This window comes from Vitis riparia, chromosome 18 (genome assembly GCF_004353265.1).
Source record: "Vitis riparia cultivar Riparia Gloire de Montpellier isolate 1030 chromosome 18, EGFV_Vit.rip_1.0, whole genome shotgun sequence".
NCBI lineage: Eukaryota > Viridiplantae > Streptophyta > Magnoliopsida > Vitales > Vitaceae > Vitis > Vitis riparia.
In genome coordinates this window covers 20,612,104-20,629,163 of record NC_048448.1, presented here as the reverse complement: position 1 = coordinate 20,629,163, position 17,060 = coordinate 20,612,104, and the positions used below count along the sequence as shown (strand labels likewise).

Genomic DNA, 17,060 nt, shown 5'->3' with positions numbered 1-17,060 from the left:
AAATAAAATAAAATATATTTTATACGTGGTCTTTACACATTGCAAGCCTATACCCCTTAAGAAATGTCTTAAAAGCCTAATAAATTAATTAACTTAACTAATCACTTTTAATAGTCTAATAATAATAACACATGTACAATTAATGTTAATATGTAGGCCCATAATTGGAAAAAGTTTCCAACAATCTCCCACCTGGGCCACATATGTCATTAAACAATTGTACATTACAAAAATTGAACGAGCTCAATATTTGCTATCTTAATTGTAAGCAACTCTAAATAGTTTGGTCCACCAATAATACTAATATAGAATCAAAGTGATATTATCATAATTTTTGTAATTAAACTCATCAATGATCACTATATCAATACAATCAACGACATAGATCAAGTATAGATGTGTAGCATGAAAATTTCATATAATGTGATCTCATATCGTACCTATTTCCAATTGGTCCTAATTATAACTCAAAAGAGTTAAATGACATACTTTCAAACTTTATACACAACTACAATTGAAAGAATATAACTTTACTTCAGAGTTTTCAATAAACAAAACTAGAACAATACTTGGGTTTGATAAGAAAAACATGTTAATAACAAATGAACATCAACTAACAAACTCCCACTATATAAGCATATAACCAAGGTAAACCACACTCATACAAGCCACATGCTTATGAAACACTTCAAGTGGTAAGCCCATAGTGAGGGGATCCATAATCATGAAGTTTGGACTAATATGTTCAATGGGCACTCAAAGACTCTGAACTCTTTCCTTAACAACCAAAAACCTTATGCCAATATGCTTCAATTTTGATGAGCTTTTATTGTTTTTAGAATACAATTTTGCAGCTTTATTATCACAATTTATACTTAATGCCACCAACGATATGCAGTATAGTGATAAAGTTCCATAGCCATATTCCTTGGTTCGATGCCTTATAACAAGCTATAAATTATGCTTCCATGGTTGATTACTGCTTAAAACATGCTATTTTGTAGCTTGTAATTAGCTCTTTTAAACACCCTTGAGTAGTAATTATTACCTTTTAACTCAATTGGCATGTTAGGGACTCTTGCAATCGTTTCTAATCAAATTGTGTTAAGTTTTGGTGTTTTTGATAGCTTTTTGCTCACCAAAGCAATTTAAGAATGAAGGAGAGTTGTATATAGTTCATGGAAAAGCTTTTGGAAGCTCAAATTCATGAAGAAACCAAGCTTTGGAGCCTCATAGTCCTTTGCCTTAGTCGTTCAAAGTATGCAAGGAAAGAGCAATGGAGAGAGGAAAACAGAGTAAAGAAAATAGAGGACAGTAGCTGCAGTCTTCCTTTGCACTTTTAGAGCACTTTCCGAAGTTCATTTTCTACATGCTATATACCATTTCAAAGCTCAGGAAGTCAAGAATCCAACTCTTTAAACTGTGTACGATTTGGAGCTGAAATGAGGAAGATATGGCCTTTGGAAGACAACTGCATCAAGCTGAGGGACAATTTCGCACCTTGCGAAATTGGAACTTCAACGTGCGAAATTTAAAGTGGATGGCAGCTGTGCAGTCGCGGTGAAGTCCAACATGCGAAAGTGATTTTTTAACTTGCGAACTTGGATCTCAACGTGCGAAAGTGGATTCTAAGTTGCGAAATCAACTTGCGAAATTTTCGCAAGTCACCATGTAACGTGCGAAACTGGGATTTTTGTGCACCGACTCTTTTTCTTCTGATATTTTGTGTCTAAATCTCCATTTTCTCCTTGTATTCAGCCACTCATGTAATTCCTTAGCTAGGAAGTATTCAAGGAAGGGTAAATTACCTTCCTATATAAACTCTCTTGTAAACACTTAAAAAACTCTCTCTGGGGAGCTTGTTCCAGGAGATGAACTATTGTATATTTTACACTTAGTGAAATACAGAGATCTCTTTGCTTTCCTTTTCTCTTTTCTATTTTCTTTTTCTTGGAAGCCAAACAACCTCTGAGGATGTTTTCCCAGAGGATGAGAGGCTAAACCTTTGGTTTCTTGGAGTGAAGGAAGCCAGGTGAAAAGTCCAGATGCAAAAGTGGAAAACTCTCGTGCATTAAATACAGGTAGTTGGAGTTCATAAATGGCTTTTAAATCTAAAGTTTTGCTTTAAATCCCTTAGAATCACTTTGAATGGCCAATACATGATAAGCTTTTAGGTCTCTATGGATACTTATTGCTAGGTCCATATAAGACCATTAGTTATCATGTACGAGCCATTGGAAAGTGGCTTAAGGTGAAGACCCATAGTGTCTAAAGCCATTAATAGAACTTGACTACCATTTCTATTGACTTTTTATGGATTAAATCTTCATTGTTAAACCTATACCGGTTCGGGAAACAACCATCCTTTATGTTGTTGTCCCCAATATGAGGAGAAAAATTCGGAATTTCCCACTTTGCATTCTGAACTTGATCTTAGCAACTTTTAGCTCTGGGAGACTTTCTTTCTTCCATTTTTACCTAGTTCTATGTTAGTTTAGTTCCAAACACCACTTTCAAAACAAATTTTATTTTCTTTTAAACTTTAAGTTTTAGACAAAGGAAATCATCAAACTCAATTTCTAATCTTGAGTCTATCACTGGTAGAGTGAAAACCCATCCCAGAGTTCGACCCTAGAGCTGCTATACTATAGTAGCTTTGCTACGCCAGTATAAGGTCATAGGATTTATAAATATTTTTTATTAAAATACCCAATTGGGCACGAATCAATGGTGGAAGTAGTTATGAATGATTTCTTAACACTCTTCCAAGACACAACTCCTCCAGCCAACATGAAAACATAACCAAAAGTGGATCTTTTGCTATAAAAGCAACCAACAAAGTCGGAGTCGAAATACCCTATACCTTTAAATGAACAGACCTCTTATATGTGAGTATGAAATCTTTTGTTATTTGTAGATACCTCATAACCTATTTTGTTTCTTTCGAATGAACCATTCTTGTGTTACTTAAATATTTTCCAAGCATACCAACTATGTCCACAATATTCGAATGCGTACAAACTTGAGCATAGATGAGACTCTCTATTGTTGATACATGAGACTCCTTATTGCCAACGCATAAGGGATATTCTCTATCATTTTCTTCTCAATTTTGTTCCTTGGGCATTGAAGCAAATTGAATTTATCACCCTTAGTAATGGGTGTATCTCCTGATGCACAATCATTCATACCAAATCTACTAAGCACTTTATCAATATATGGCTTTTGTAATAAGCCAAGAATACCACAAGAACAATCTTGATGAATCTGTATACCCAACACAAAAGATGCATTACCAAGATCTTTCATTTCAAAATTGTATGAAAGAAATCTCTTAGTTTCATGCAACAAGCCTATATCGTTGCTTGCTAGTAGAATGTCATAGACATATAACAACAGGAGAATAAATTTACTCCCATTGATCTTGTATACATTGATCAACAATGCTTTCCTTAAAACTAAAATAGGTAATCACTTTATCAAACTTCTAATACCATTGATGAGATGCTTGCTTTAAACCATAAGTGGATTTCTTTAATTTGCATACCAAATGTTTTGATTCGTTGGATTCAAAATTCTTTGGTTGCACTATGTATATGGTTTCTTCAATGTTTTTGTTGAGAAATATGGTCTTTACATCCATCTAATGTAACTCCAAATCATAATGAGTTATAAGTGCCATAACAATTCTTAAAGAGTCTTTTGATGAAACTGAAGAGAAAGTCTCTTTATAATTAATGCCTTCCTTTTGAGTGAAACCTTTGGTGACTTAACATGCTTTATATCTTTCCACATTGCCTTTCAAATCCTACTTGGTTTTAAGAATCATTTTGCAACCAACCTATTTCACTCCTGCAGGCAATTGGACAAGATCCCAAATGTCATTATCTTTCATTGATTTCATATCATCTTTCATGGCCTCTACCCATTTCTAGGAAGTTACACATTGTTTGGATTAACTAAAAGATATTGGATCATTTTCTAGTGCCATATCAAACTCAGATTCTTCAAGATACATGATATAGTCATCTGAAATCGCCATTCTCCTCTCCTTAGTGAATCTTTTCAATGGCACTTCCAATTGAGGTTGTTTTTGTTCCTCCTCATGAATAGGAGTTGGTTCTTTAGTATAAGTAGGAGGTAACTCAAGAGTGTCTTAATTATCTGGATTTGCGTTTGGAATAATGTTAGATATAATTACTTGATCATTTTTATTTGCAATTATAGGAATAATAACACATTCCTATTCAAAGACAAAATTCTTGAGTTCAGAACTCCCACCATATTCAACATCCTTAATGAATTTAGCATTGCTCATCTCAAAAAAGGATTTGCTTGAGGGTCATAAAACTTGAAATCCCTCAACCTTTTTGAGTACCTAACAAAGTAGCAACTTATTATTCTTTACTCTAGTTTTCTTTCATTAGGCTTGTATAGCCTAGCCTTAGTTGAACAATCCCAAACATAAAGATGCTTAATACTAGGCTTCTTTCTAGTCCAAAGCTCAAATGGGGTTTTAGCTATTACTTTGCTTGGAACTCGATTAAGGATATAAATTATAGTCTTTAAGGCTTCTACCCAAAGTGATTATGGAAAAGAAGAATGATTTATCATACTTCTAACCATATACTTTAAGGTTCAGTTTCATATCTCAGCCACACCATTTTAACTTAGTCCCTAGCATGGTGTACTAGGGAATGATGCCACATTCCTGCAAATATCTTGCAAAAGGCCCTAGACATTGGTTACCTGGTCCATCATATCTACCATATATAGTACTCACCACCACGGTTAGATTTCATGACTTTAATTTTCTTTTCAAGCTGATTTTCAACTTCATCTTTATAGGATTTGAAAACTTCCAATAATTAAAACTTCTCATGAATCAAGTATAAGTATCCATAATGAGGATAATCGTCTATGAAAGTAATAAAATATTGTTAACCATTCCAAGAAGCCATAGGGAATGGGCCACAAATATCAGTATGATGTTGGCACCAACTTTTTTTTACATTTGTTTGTTTTCCTTTAATGCATTCAATACAAATTTTAAAATCTGAAAAAATCAAGGGAACCAAGAATTTCTTCTGACACAAGTCTCTAAATCCTTTGTTTAGAAATATGTCCTAAATGCTTGTGCCATAACATGAAAGAATTCTCATCAGTTAATTTGTGTTTTGTACCAAAATTGCTTGCATGCAAGGATTCATTAATATGTGAAACATGGATATCCAATTTATATAGATTATCAACTAAAAAAACCAATACCAATCATATTTGAATATTGAAAAAAACTAAAATTTCCAATTTCCAAATGAATAAGAGTAACAAGATTTGTTCGAACGAGAAACAAATATCAAATTCCGTCTAAATGACAGTACATAAAAAGTCTTATCCAAATCCAAATAACTAGATTCTAATTGCAATCTAAATAAACCAATCACCTCAACAGGAGCTTTATTTCCATTTCCCATATAAATGAATCTTTTAGCATCACTTGGCACTCGACTTCTTAGACAACCCTGCATTGTCACACTTATGTGAGTAGTTACATCTGTATCTATCCACCAAGTATGATTTGGTATTAAAGCCAAATTAACTTTAGAACAAACAAAGTTGAGAAGTATACAATTTTTTTTTATGAGCCATTTTGCATACTTATGATAGTCTTTCTTCACATGCTCACTTTTCTTACAAAAGAAACTAATGATAACCTTATCCTATTTCCGTTGCACCTTAAGTTGTGAAGTCCCATTGTCTACAACTCTTTTTCCTTTTCCTTTACTGTTACTATTCCTTTTTCTTTTCTTGTTGGTAGCATTGTCATGAGAGGAAGAAGCTAAGTGAGCACTTTCTATCTTCTCTTATTTCAATCTCTCTTCCTCTTATACACACTGAGCAATGAGTTCATTAAGAGTCTATTTTTCCTTTTGAGTATTATAACTTATCTTAAAAGGATTGAATTGTGTAAGGAGAGAGATCAAGACTAGGTGCACAAGAATGTTATTAGAAAACTCTAACTTTAGTTCCCTTAGTCTAGTAATAAGATTAGACATTTCCATAATGTACTCCCTTATGTTCCTTTTGCCTTTATATCGCATTGAAACAAGCTTACCAAGAATGGTGCTCATTTCAACCTTTTTAGATCTAGCAAATCGGTCTGCTATTTGGCTTAGGAAACTCTTAGTACTTTCCTCCTTAGGCATTATGCCCTAGATGGTATTTGGAATAGAGTGCTTCATAATCATAAGACTTATGCGGTTAGAATGCTCCTGCTTTTCAAAGTTAGCCATTTGTTCTATAGTACTATCATTAGTAAGGGTGGAAGGTTGTTTAGACTGGATCGCATAGTCTAGATCCATTGGCCAGCATCACCACCAACAGACAACAGACAAAAGGGGTTATGATCCTAACAACCCGAGGGAAACCCTTGTAGTTAAGGCAAACGTTACATCGTTCTCAATGGAATGAGTTATTAATAGAATGATAGGACCCCTTCAAATCTAAAGATTTCCATTGATTGCAACATGGCATCATTTTTTGTTTGTTTGTTTTTTTCATTAAAATGAATTTGTTGTAAAAAAATGATAAGTTAAATAAATGATTTTTAAGAAAATTTAATATTTAACATTATTAAATACTATTTAAATTAAAATTAAATTAATATTTATTTAGATTTAAGATAATAATAATAATAATAATAATAACAATAATAATAATAAAAGAAACCATCTCAGACTCCTTAATTCAATCATTGATGATGGATGCATTACATACATCTTATCGAGTCTTGAGAAATAACATTAGAGATGACGTACATAGTAGGTGTAATAATTAAGTTCAAGTTGAGTCTTGAAAAATTAGTTCATGATGTGATCTTAATTATTTACGTAAAACAGTTTTCTTGATTAACAAGTATTCGACATATATTTAATTAATATTTCTCAAAATAGTCAATAAAAAATGTGTGAAGAATATTTCATTAAATTTATTCTGAAACAACGTGTTTGATTGATTTCTTAGTCAAGTCTCCAAGTCATACTTGTATTTTGAATGAGAAAATTCATGCATTTGGTTCATTTAAAATTTGGTATAGTGACAAAATGTCATAATTATGGTGGTCCTAACTTATTGAAGTGGTCCCGGAAGAACATTCAAGACCAACACACATTCAAATTACTTCCTATTATATTGACATGTGGCGAGGAATTATCGTACCCCAGTAGAATCATCTTGACTATATTATGAATTATATATTAAAGAAATACAGCGAAAGTTCGAGCGAAACCAGCTGTCCGCTGCCCACAGAAGGTGAAAGCAGCCATAAAAGTTGCTGTTCAGCTTTCACCAACTCCAGTTTTGGTTCTCTCCAGCCTGCAGCCATAAAAGTTGCTGTTCAGCTTTCACCAATTCTAGTTTTGGTTCTCTCCAGCCTCTATAAATACCTTTAAGAATTCATCTACTCACGTCAAAGAGAAGATAAGTCGTGCTATTAGAAATAGTAAGAAAATTGAAGGAGTTGTGTTTAGGACAAGAGAAGATCAGGCTGTTATTCCAAAGAAGATGTGGTTGATCACAAAGATGAAACTCTTGCAAATTTTAGTGTTCCTGCTTTTTGGTGGTGGAATCCATTGCCAAGCTTCAGTACATCGGCATACTTTTGTGGTAAATACTATATATGATTTTAGTCTCAACGCCACTTTCTGATCATGATATTTAGGGAGTAGTATGTGTCTCATTTTCCATCGTATGACCCCATGGGGTCTTCGGGTACCCTGGTGTCGTTGAGTTGTTCATGCATGCTATCAATTTCTAATTGGTTATACAGTTGCATAAATGGATTGATGCAACTATTTATGCATGTAATATTTCTTTTGGGACAAATGGTTAACTTCTAATTGGTTGCAGGTGAAGGAAGCTTTATATACAAGGCTTTGTAACACCAAGAACATCTTAACAGTAAATGGACAATTTCCGGGACCAACTATATATGCTAAGAAAGGAGAGATTATCATTGTCGACATTTATAACAGGGGAAAAGAAAACGTCACCATTCATTGGTAGGTCCTATGTGTGTCTTAGAGAAAGATAGAGGCCGACAGCATGCCTTCATGGCATACATTTTTTTTTTCTAAGAGAGGTTGAAATATATTGCTTTCCAAATAAAGTCAAATTTAAAACAATGCTTTAGAGTTATTTGCTTCAATTCTACTGAACAATTGATGCCTCTTGTTAATATGATAATATGTTTTTGCATGTCATCTTTTGTTAGTTTGAAAATTAATACTAGTTTTAACATATAGTTATTGTTTTGCAGGCATGGGGTGAAAATGCCCAGATATCCATGGACGGATGGTCCTGAGTATATCACACAATGCCCAATTCAACCAGGGTCAAAGTTTAGCCAGAAGATCATCCTTTCCTCTGAGGAAGGCACTCTATGGTGGCATGCTCATAGTGATTGGACCCGAGCCACCGTTCATGGAGCTATAATCGTCTATCCTAAGAATGGAACCAAGTATCCTTTTCCCAAACCTAATGTAGAAGTTCCCATCATATTAGGTATAAGTATTACTTTCATAGGTCAATTTACATATTATGAATTAACCAACAAAGCTAAATCTAAAATTATTGGAGTTGTTGAAATGTAGGAGAATGGTGGAAGAGTGATGTGAATGCGGTTCGAGATGAAGGGCTTGCAACCGGAGCTGACCCCAATATCTCTGATGCTTTCTTGATAAATGGACAACCTGGTGATCTACATCCATGCTCAAAATCAGGTACAAATTAAGTTTAACTTCCCATTTTCAAATTGTACATGATTTCATTTTCTTGTATTTTAACCATATTACTTTTTCTTATTAACATCAACATTTTTAAAGCTTAATATTAAGAAAGAGGAATATAGCTATGAGGATTGTAGAGCTAACCATGATTTAACACACAAGAAAAGGCTAGTCCAAATATAATTTTGAACTATGGAACCAAATTTACACCCCTAACCAATTAATTACTTCGTAATTAGTGGATCCTCATGGAAACTTTTTCTTTTTCTTTTGGCTAGTCATAAGTATACAACTTTCCATTTCTAATTGTAGGCACATTCAAGCTAACTGTGGATCATGGCAAGACCTATCTGCTTCGCATAATCAATGCTGCCTTGCAGGAGGCTCTCTTCTTCTCCATTGCCAAGCATAAAATGATAGTGGTTGGAACAGATGGTAGCTACACGAAACCATTGACACGAGATTATATCATAATATCACCTGGCCAAACCTTCGATGTCATATTAGAAGCTAACCAACGCCCGAATCACTATTACATGGCGGCTAGAGTTTATTCCGTTGCTCCGCTAGGTAATTATGATAACACAACCACCACAGCTATTGTACAGTACAGGGGATACTACACTTCATCTTCACCTCCCTCCTTGCCTCATCTTCCTAGATACAATGACACAAATGCATCGGTTCACTTCACCGGCCGCCTCCGAAGCTTAGGGGATGCGAAACATCCTTGTAATGTCCCATTGAGCATGAGCACTAAATTGATTTACATCATTTCTATGAACACATTCCCATGCGCTGATAATTCATGTACAGGGCCCAATGGGACGAAATTCTCCGCAAGTATAAACAACATAAGCTTCCAATCCCCTAGAATTGACATACTGAAAGCTTACTATTATAACATCAGTGGTGTATATGGAGATAAATTTCCTAGCATTCCAAAAATGGTGTACGATTTTACATCTGAGTATCCTCCATTGGAGTATCAGATGTCGAGAAAGGGAACAGAAGTAAGGGTGCTTGAGTATAACTCTACAGTGGAGATTGTTTTTCAAGGGACAAACTTGGTTGCAGGGACACACCACCCCATGCATCTCCATGGATACGATTTCTATGTTGTTGGATGGGGATTTGGGAATTTCGATAAAAATAAGGACCCTTTACGCTATAATCTGGTGGATCCTCCTATTCAGAATACCATCTTTGTTCCTACGAATGGTTGGGTTGCAGTTAGATTCAAGGCGTCTAACCCTGGTATGTTGCAAGCACTCATGTCCTCTATTTTAAAAAAGAAAAGAAAAAACAATCGCTTGAAACTGCCAACCTGCATACCAAGGAAATATTTTTTTCTTAATATTACAATAAGTTAGGTGTAATGTTGGTATATTTTCTCTGTTGCAGGAGTGTGGTTCATGCACTGCCATTTAGAGCGCCATCTGACTTGGGGCATGGACACTGTATTCATAGTGAAAAATGGTAAACACCCAGAAGCTCAAATGCTGCCTCCTCCATCGGACATGCCACCATGTTGAAGCTACAAAGCAATAACATGCCCAAGATTTTATTGAATATTTCAACTTTCATTATTTATTATGTTAAAAAAAATGTTGACTAAGTTAGTATTACTTTTCAAGTGAGATAAGAAAAAAAATGTAAAGTTGTAGAATATTGTGTCTAGGATTATTAATTTGTCAATTTCTTGGATTGTTAAAAGTCTATAAAGATAATGGACTTTGAATAATCTTTGAGATACTGTATGGTGGAATTTGCCTCGGAAACCTTTGATTATGAAAAGAGAAATTGAGTCTAACCCCACTGAAAGAACTTCAAGTCTATTTCTTAGTGATTTAATTACTTTTCAAATCCTATTTTTAAATTTAAATTTTTTATTTTACATTAAAGTAAACCCTTTTCTGCTTCCTTAAATTAACATATCCAGTAAAAACAAATCACTTTTGTAAATTAAATTGATTCAGACACTTTTTATTTGCATATGTTATTTTGCATTTATTTATTTATTTTAAATTACAACGTAGGACTTGATCATTTGTATTTATGGTTTAGAGAAAAGACACTTAACAACCAACTAAGCTGTTGTAATTGACCAAAGTCTCCAAGTCCAAGTCAATAAAGTTGGCAGAAAAGTTGTAAAGTCAGGAGTGGTGTGCTAAAAAGATTAAATAATTAAGCTTTTGTTTTATAGACTTGGAAAATTCCAGCTAAGATTCCAATGCTGTTGAATTAAGAAATAAAATAATAATTATTCATTCACCGTTGTCTCATTTTTTTTTTGGTAGTTGTGGCTAGAATAGACGAAGTAGTGCATGACAATGTTAGGAGGAAGAAAGGTGGAGAGGGACCAAAATTTCGTTTTATGATAAAAATATTAGTAATTATGGATATATCGATATTTTACTTTTATGAATATATCGAAGATATATTGATTGATATTTCGACATAAAATATCAATTAGTAAAAAATTGATCAAAATTTATGAAAATATTATTAAAAATTTAAAAATGATATAAAAAAATAATAATAGAAATATTAAGGTTGTTATGTTAAAAAAATTGATATATGAATAATATAAGTTGTGATATTTAACAATGTTCATAACTTGCATATTTTATAAATATTAATCTAATTTGGATGTATTTGATGATATAGATGAAATGATAATAATTTATATAAGTATTTTTTATTTTAAAATTTTGATAATTTTATTCATAAATTTATATTTATTTTATATTTAGTTATTATACAAAAAGACACAATAACCAAAATTAATTTATTTATAATAATTTTATTCTAATTAATTTATAATATATATATATATATATATATATATATATATATATATAATTTTCAATTCATACCATTGCGCTTGGGCGGGCAGTTCGGCTGTGTGGGGCAGGACCCATTTTATGATTTTTGAACCAAAAAAAGAAAATTTCCCATAAATATCGCCCGAAAATTCGGTGAAACAATTCACGATGTTTCCAATATATATGAAGGAATGAATTTGGGCATAACCTAATTGTACTTTGTAAACACTCAAAAATAATTGTAAAGAAATAAATCCTAAAAAAATAAATAACAATAAATGAAATTGCATGAATTAAAAAATAAATTAAGAATGCTTTGATATTGATAGTGATTAAAATGCTTTTATTTTTAATTTTTTATCCATAAAAAAATATTTTGACATTATAAATGATTTTAAAAAGAATCACTTAATTAAAAAAATGTTTAGAATTATTTTTAACTGATTTTTTTTTTTATTTCTACAAATGATTTTCAAATATATTTAAAGTTTATTTGGATTGAATTTTAAGAGTTAAAAAAAATTAAGTTCAATAAAAGTTTTTATACTTATTTAATTATTTTTTTAAAAAAAACTTATAACTTAAGAAAAAGGCTTCATATAGAAGTCATAAAAATGTTATTTCTTATAATTATTTTATAATTATATTTTTGTTTATATAAAATGTTTTTTTTTTCATGTTTAATAAAACTTTTATAACATCAACATTACCCCTTAAAAATGATTATTTTAATTTTCAGTTAAAGCAAAAAATATGAAGCTATCTTGAATTTGACCTTACCATCTCGTCTAATTAATTTTTATAAGAAAATGTTTTTTTAAATATTTAGAATAACTTTTATTTATTTATTTTTAAATCATTACCAAATGAAATTTATAAGAAAGAAACAAAAAGTTCACTCCCATATTAGAAAGAAATACAATTTTTAAAATATGGATTGAAGTGATTATAGAACTTTGTTACATATTTAAAATTAGGATATCCTAATTTCTTACAACTCCAATCTTCAATATTCATTCTTTATCTAAAATCTAACATAAGGATTGGTTGTCCACTCATAATAGAGGACATGAAATATAATTTTGTTTTAGGTAAGATCAAATTCAATGCATTAAAAGGAGCAAGTAAGGATCCAAATTTCTCTCTATGCATGGTATTTGACAGTGTTCCATATGAAATTTGTTTCTAGTCAAAACATTTTTATTATCTAAAATTTTAGATGGTATTTATTTATTTTGGTTGAATAAAAAAAGGTAAAATATTTTATTTTTTTCATTTAGTTAAAAATAACTTGTTGATATCAACAAACATAACTATACTAAACATATTAATAACAAGTTCACTTTAGTTACATTGGTTGATATCAATAGATTACTTTTAATTGAAAAAAAAATCAAATCTTTTAATTTTTTTTATTCAATCAAAAAATAAAGTTAGAAATACTTGTGTATCTCATATCAAAATTAGATGACAATAACCTTTTTTTATCTCAATAATACAAAATGCAATTATTATTATTATGACTAAAAATTAGCCCATCGGATACATGCACACACACACACATATATATAATGCCAATATCATTATTTTAGGCTATTGAATAAATCTTTCATGCAATCATTTCAATGTTTCCTTTAAATAACATAAAAAGATATTTAATTTACAAATTTTGTGTAGAGATAGGATAAAAAAAAACTAATATATCTAAACTGCTCCAGCAAGCCCAATGATTAAACCTAAATAATAATATTTTTAATACTTAAACCATATTCATATTTAATATTTGGTTTTAATTTTACCTTTTTACTTTATTTTATTATTAAGTCCCGACTTTTAGGTTTAATATGTTTTTTTTTTCTTTTTAATATTTTCCTCTTAATTTTTTATAGATTTATATCAAATGTTGGAAGATGTCTTTCTATATAATTGGATACCATTTTTATTTGTATTTTTATTTGCATAATTATCATCCTATGATTATTGTATTGTTGACACATCATCAATAAGAGAGCATAACATGTTCTAGCCATTTTCATGCTAAAGAGGGGTCCATAAGTTGCTGCCCATGCCAAAAATGTTGAGCAAAAGTTGACTTCTAGCCTTGACTAGTTGCCACCAACTGTCGAACCTTGCCCCAAGGTTCATTCATCTTTCTTATCTTACGAATTGGTGTGAAGATAACTCTGTATAAAGGGAGGAATGCTAATTGAACAAGGAAGTAAAATAGGATGTAAAATAGAGTAGTAGATGTGGAAATGTAGGAATAAAGAGGAAGAATATATAGTGTTGTTGTAGTTCTTAATTTTTATTTATAAAGGTTGTGGTTGATTTTCAGAAAATGCAAAGGGAAAAAAATAAAGGGGAAAGTTATTTTCCTTAGTTTGGGTGACATGAAAAATATGATGGAAAAAGAATACAAAGGAAAATACTGTAATATTTTTCCTACTACTTTTCTTAATAATTAATGAAGAAAATAAGGAAGAAAGAGAAGGGAAAAGTTAGAGGAAATTTTATCAAGCTTACATTATCTTCTTCACCGAGCCTCCAGTTCACCTAACTTCCTCTTCACTAGTGGCTATGGGTTCCCACCACCATCGACCCTTTCAACAGCCACCACCATTACTCCAAACACCTTCCATTGCCTCCAAAAAATCAACCCTCTTTGAGTACACAAATTTCCATGGATGAATTGCATTCTTCAAATCTAGTCAATGTGTTCGAATCAGTGTCTTTATATCAGGTATGGATTGAATTCCTCTCTCTTAAACTCACACCTTGATGTTTTGCAGATGTAGGTCTTCTCTCAATGAACCTTTTTTTTTTCCATTTTTGGAAATCTAAACACTCAAATTTTGTAGATATGGAAAATTTGATGCTACTTTTTATAATGGATTTCAGTGTTTCTCTTGTATTTGCATTTTTTTAATTCTTATGCTTCCATTTTATTTTGAGTACAAGAATTTTAATTTTTTGTTTTGATTACTACTCAAAAAGTACTTTTCTATAGCTTGAAACTAACTGTTTTAAAGACTTTTGAGTAGTAGTTAATACCTTTTAACTCAATTGGCACATTAAGGAACCTAGCAAAGGTTACTAATAAGTTTTTGGGAAGTTTTGGTGTTTTTGGTAGCTATTTGATCATTGAAACAAGCCAAGAATGAGGGAGAAGTTGGTGAAATCCATGGCAATGCAAATTAAAGCTCAAATGCATGAAGAATCCAAGCTTTGGAGCACTTCATAGCCCTTTGCCAAGCCAATCAGAGATGCAAGGAGGAAAGCCAGAGGAAGAAATCCAACAACAAGCAGTTTCGCATAGCTGTGCGAAATTTCGCACACCATGCGAAACCTCTTGAGGTAGCCAGAGGATTTCACACACCATGCCAAATTTCGTATGGTATGTGAAATCTTCCTGTGCACTGACTCCGTTAGATTTTTATCTTCAGATATTTTGTGTAATTTTCTAGTTTCTCCTTGTAACCAACCTAGATATTTTCTTTTATATCTTTTTATATATCTTTTAGGTAGTAGATATATAAGGAGAGAGATATGTGTGATGTTATTATGTATGTTTTTCATAAAAAAGACACTTGTAAATTCCCGTACTAAGAAATATGTAGAGTTTTTGCTCTGCATTTCCTTCTCATTTTTGTTTTCACTTTTCTTGCTAGCCAAACAACCTCTGATGATGATTTCTCAGGGGATGAGTGGCTAGGTTTTACGTTTCTTGGAGTGATGGAAGTTAGGTGAAGGACCTAAATGGAAAGGTGGGAGTTGTCCTTGCTTTAAATGACAGTAGTTATTAACCATCAATGGTTTTTATTCCAAGGTTTAGCCTTAAATCCCTTAAAATCTCCTTGAATGGCCAATACTTGGTAAGCTTTTCGAATTCCATGGATGCTTATTGCTAGATCCATAGATATCTATTAGTTATCATTTATGAGCCATTGGAAGGTGGTTCAAGGTGAGAGTCTTTAGTGTTTGAAGCCATTAATGGGAAGCAACTATCATTTTCCATGAAACCTTTGGATCAAATCTTAATTGTTAAATATAAAACCGGTTTGGGAGATAACCATCCTTTATGTTATTATCCCCAACGCGAGGGGAAGATTCCAGAGAAGATCTGGAATCTTCCCCTTTGCCTAAGGAACCCGATCCTAGTGACCTACAACTCTAAGAGACCTTTTCTTTATAGTTACTTTCACTTATTGTTTTTGCTTAACTTAAAATCAATCTTTGCAACCAAAATTCCATTTTCTTTTAAAGCTAACTTTCATAAGAAAAAACACCACGTTATTTCCTTCAATTAAGTCAACCGTACAATGAAAACCCATCCATGTGGATGATCTTAGAGCCACTATACTATGTTAGCTATGCTACCCTAGTGTGAGGTGATTTAGGTTTTATAAATTTTGTTGATAACACCCGTCTGAGCCAGAATCAAATGGCATGATTGCAATGGGGACGAATCAAATGACGTCGTTGCTAAGGATGGTGCCACAGTACATTGACAATACTTTTGGTGAATACTTGTGATCTTCATCACAAGTTTGGTGATTTTTATTTTTACTAATTCTTTTTCTTTTTCTATATTTAGCTTATCTTTTATTTAGTTTTTAGCTAACCTTAACTTTTTCCTAGTATTTTATTTCTTTTGTTTTCTTTGTTTTTGTTTCAATGATCTCTAGTTGTGCATGCCCTATTGGATAAGAGATATTGGGGGAAGACTTGTGAAGATTGAAACTCCTCGAGAAACTGAGTTGGAAGTGTGCTTGAACATCATGGATGTTCCACCTGAAGATCAGAATAGCCAACATGGTCAAGAGGATAATTTCAACGCATACTGATCCATGAGGGACCACATGCATCCATGTCGTATGAGTGCACCATCATGCATAGTGCCTCCCACTGACCAACTAGTAATTTGACCTCACATTGGGCCACTCCTACCTACTTTCCATGGGATGGAAAGTGAGAATCCCTACTCGCATATTAAGGAATTCGAGGAGGTTTGTAATACATTCCAAGAAGGAGGAACTTCAATTGACTTGATGAGGCTCAAGCTATTTCCTTTCACTTTGAAAGATAAGGCCAAGATTTGGCTTAATTCTCTAAGGCCAAGGAGTATCCAAACTTGGACTAATTTGCAAGCTGAGTTTCTTAAGAAGTTCTTCCCTACTCATAGGACCAATGGTCTAAAAAGGCAAATTTCGAATTTCTCAGCTAAAGAAAATGAGAAATTCTATGAGTGTTGGGAGAGGTACATGGAAGCTATTAATGCTTGTCTTCACCATGGCTTTGACACATGGCTCTTAGTGAGCTATTTTCACGATGGTATGTCTTCTTCAATGAAGCAACTCCTAGAAACTATGTGTGGAGGAGACTTCATGAGTAAGAATCCGGAGGAAGCCATGGACTTTTTGAATTATGTGGCTGAAGTTTCAAGAGG

General features: G+C 32.4%; 1 protein-coding gene and 1 pseudogene across 1 annotated transcript; both read left to right on the top strand.

Moving 5' to 3' along the window:
- The window catches only part of LOC117905524, a 123,669-nt pseudogene that overhangs the window by 77,236 nt on the left and 29,373 nt on the right, over window positions 1-17,060 (top strand).
- Window positions 7,346-10,613, top strand: LOC117907235 (laccase-14-like). Its single transcript, XM_034820705.1, has 6 exons — window positions 7,346-7,665; window positions 7,909-8,060; window positions 8,318-8,562; window positions 8,652-8,780; window positions 9,099-10,043; window positions 10,191-10,613. The coding sequence occupies exons 1-6, from the start codon at window positions 7,564-7,566 to the stop codon at window positions 10,319-10,321; spliced, it is 1,704 nt and encodes a 567-aa protein (XP_034676596.1). The 5' UTR covers window positions 7,346-7,563; the 3' UTR covers window positions 10,322-10,613.

Coding starts and splice junctions, on each gene's coding strand:
- LOC117907235 (XM_034820705.1), top strand. CDS start 7,564: ATGTGGTTGATCACAAAGATGAAACTCTTGCAAATTTTAGTGTTCCTG. Junction 7,666..7,908: donor TACATCGGCATACTTTTGTG/GTAAATACTATA, acceptor AATTGGTTGCAG/GTGAAGGAAGCTTTATATAC. Junction 8,563..8,651: donor AGAAGTTCCCATCATATTAG/GTATAAGTATTA, acceptor GTTGAAATGTAG/GAGAATGGTGGAAGAGTGAT.